This window comes from Penaeus vannamei, chromosome 14 (genome assembly GCF_042767895.1).
Source record: "Penaeus vannamei isolate JL-2024 chromosome 14, ASM4276789v1, whole genome shotgun sequence".
Classification (NCBI taxonomy): Eukaryota; Metazoa; Arthropoda; class Malacostraca; order Decapoda; family Penaeidae; genus Penaeus; species Penaeus vannamei.
The window spans coordinates 44501618-44504117 of NC_091562.1; the positions used below are offsets into that span (position 1 = coordinate 44501618).

The 2500-nt window shown below is 34.4% G+C and overlaps 1 protein-coding gene across 1 annotated transcript in view; it reads left to right on the forward strand.

Moving 5' to 3' along the window:
- Nucleotides 1–2500, forward strand: part of LOC113826254 (ribosome biogenesis protein BMS1 homolog) — a gene marked incomplete in the record, with an annotated part of 38506 nt that overhangs the window by 13488 nt on the left and 22518 nt on the right. The window contains 3 exon segments of the mRNA XM_070130038.1: nt 98–279; nt 441–711; nt 897–1530. Coding sequence (XP_069986139.1) covers nt 98–279; nt 441–711; nt 897–1530 — 1087 coding nt within the window.

The following is a 2500-nucleotide window of genomic DNA, read 5'->3' on the forward strand; positions in this document are numbered from 1 at the left end:
GCTAATTGTTTAGTTTGAAAATTGAATGGCTTCTTATATTTTTCAATTACAAACTTTTACTAAATTTCCCAGAAACATTGTATGAATATACTTTCAGAATGAAGATGATGATGATGGTGAGGAGGATGAGGGTGGTGTTCTGGAGCCTCTTCTGAACCTGCAGAAAACAGCAGATGAGAAACAAGCTGAAAGCCAGATCAAACTTTTTTCAAACACGCAGTACATCTCTTTGGACAAAGTTGAAACAGAAGTCAAGAAAGAAGAAGTGAAAATGAAAGGGTAAGAATAATCCAGAATAAGAACCCAGTGCCTTGAATTGTTTTATTGATATTTATTATCGCATGATATAAATGTGAAAAAATGTTGCATCCTTTTGTGTCTAATGAACTGTATATTATGGGGTGAATATTAGTAAAACCTTTAATGTTTTATAATTTTAGTTTTCAAGATTCAGAAAATGGACTCCCATCATATGAAACTGTGAAGGATAGCACAGGCAGAATCAGAAGACGAGTAATTTTCCATGATAATTTAGATAAAGAAGTGGAAGGGGAGAGTGATGATGAAGAAGAGGAAGAGGAGAGTGATGATGAAGAGGAAGAGGAGGAAGAGGAAGAGGGAGTAGAAATAGAAGAGGATGATGAAGCAATTGAAGAAAGTGAATGTAGTGATGTAGAAAATGAAATATTCCCACCAAAGAAGAGGCAAAAGGTGACTTATTTTATTGTGTTGAAAAATAATTGAAAGTCAGTGCTAATGATTTGCTCTTAAACTTATGGGAGCATGCAAATATAACATAGACATGGTTCATAGTTTGTGGATCAGATATGGCAATATTTGATTTTTTCTTATGTTTTTTCTTTCTTTTTCACTAAAACTAAATATATTTATTTCAGTGTACTGTGTCCAGTGGGAGGCAGACAAAAAATATTAGTGCAGACTGTGATTCAGATGACTGTGATGTTGACAAAGATTTGAAAGACATTGTTAGGGGAATTGAAGGAGATCAGGCAAGCATTGATGTACAAGATAACAAATTGAAAGATGGTATGAAAGATACTGATAAAAATAAAAGAACTCCACAAGCCCTTAAGAGAAACATAGACATTGAAATGACAACAAAGATCCAGGGTATTTTAGAGAAGATAAGTTCAGCACCTGGACAGCCTCCTAAAATAAATCTTGCTAATAATGATTGTGGATCTGACAGTGAAAGTGAGGACAAGGAGGATTATGATGATGAGGATGAGGAAGAAGAGGAGGCAGAGGAGGAGGGAGAAGAGGAAGAAGAATCAGAAACAGAAGAGGAGGAGGAGGACGAGGAGGCAGAGGCAGAGGAAAAAGAAGAGGAAGAGGAGGAGGATTTCTCCAGAATGAAAGAGCTAAAAAAGGAGGGAGTTGTAAGTCAAGTGGAGAATATGGAGGAAGAAAAAATAGATTACAGGACAGAGATGTTCAAGCAAGCAACGCAAAATTTTTACAAAAATCAGAATACAGTTTCATACCTGAGGAAGTATATTTATGGTGAAGGTAAGTTGCTTGATGGAAATTTCCTCTTTTTTTTAAGTAGAATTTTCCTTCCTTATTTTTATTTTTTTAATATAAAGAACAGTTTTATATGATATTTTCTGAGTAACCTGTGTAAATAATTCGAAGAGCATTTTTGTCATCACAGGTTTCGCAGTGTCTTTACAGTACCTAAGCTAACCTAACCAGAAATATTATGTCACAGGATTGCCAACTAGATTACAGTAGATTTTTTTCAGATTTTCGAGTATTTTTGAAAATTCAGTTCAATTGCTCCCGTAATGTTTTTACCTTTTATAGACTGAATAATTTTGTCTTAATTCACCTTAGCATAGTGGGGTATATTATGGCACACATTTTAGGGAATGCTTCCAAACATTTGGCTGGTGCTGAAAGTGAGAAAGATGTGCAAGTAGAAAACTATGATACAGTGTTTGAGCAAGACACTTATGCAAGCTTCGTTCCCAGAAAATTTGGGGAGATTTACCCAGAGGAAGGGAAATACCATGTAGTAGCCTATGATAGGAGGGGATACATAGGAAGAGTTTTAAAATTTGGGAAAACTAGTGTAACAGTTCAATTCGTAGAAAGAAAGATGAACAATCATTATGATGATGATGAGGTTGATATGATATACTTTATCATTGGACCAGCGGTATTGTCAGGCACACCTGCTTTTACAATTAGGGGGCTTGATAAAGCTTTTACTGCCTTTAAATGCATTAATGATGCCTATCACTTACAGAAAATAGTTGTTGTTGTTGTTGTTGTCTAAAAGGTTATTTATTTTTGTATCAGCTGATCTTGATTCATTCAGATATCAAGTAAATTAAACAAGAAGTATTATTGTATATTTACCATATAGAAGTATTTTCACAACTGTCTCAGTTCAATTCATGAATTTTCATAATTCACCCCATTTTCCATGACTGACTCAGTGCCTTTATTTTATAAAGTAAAGAATAAATGAATA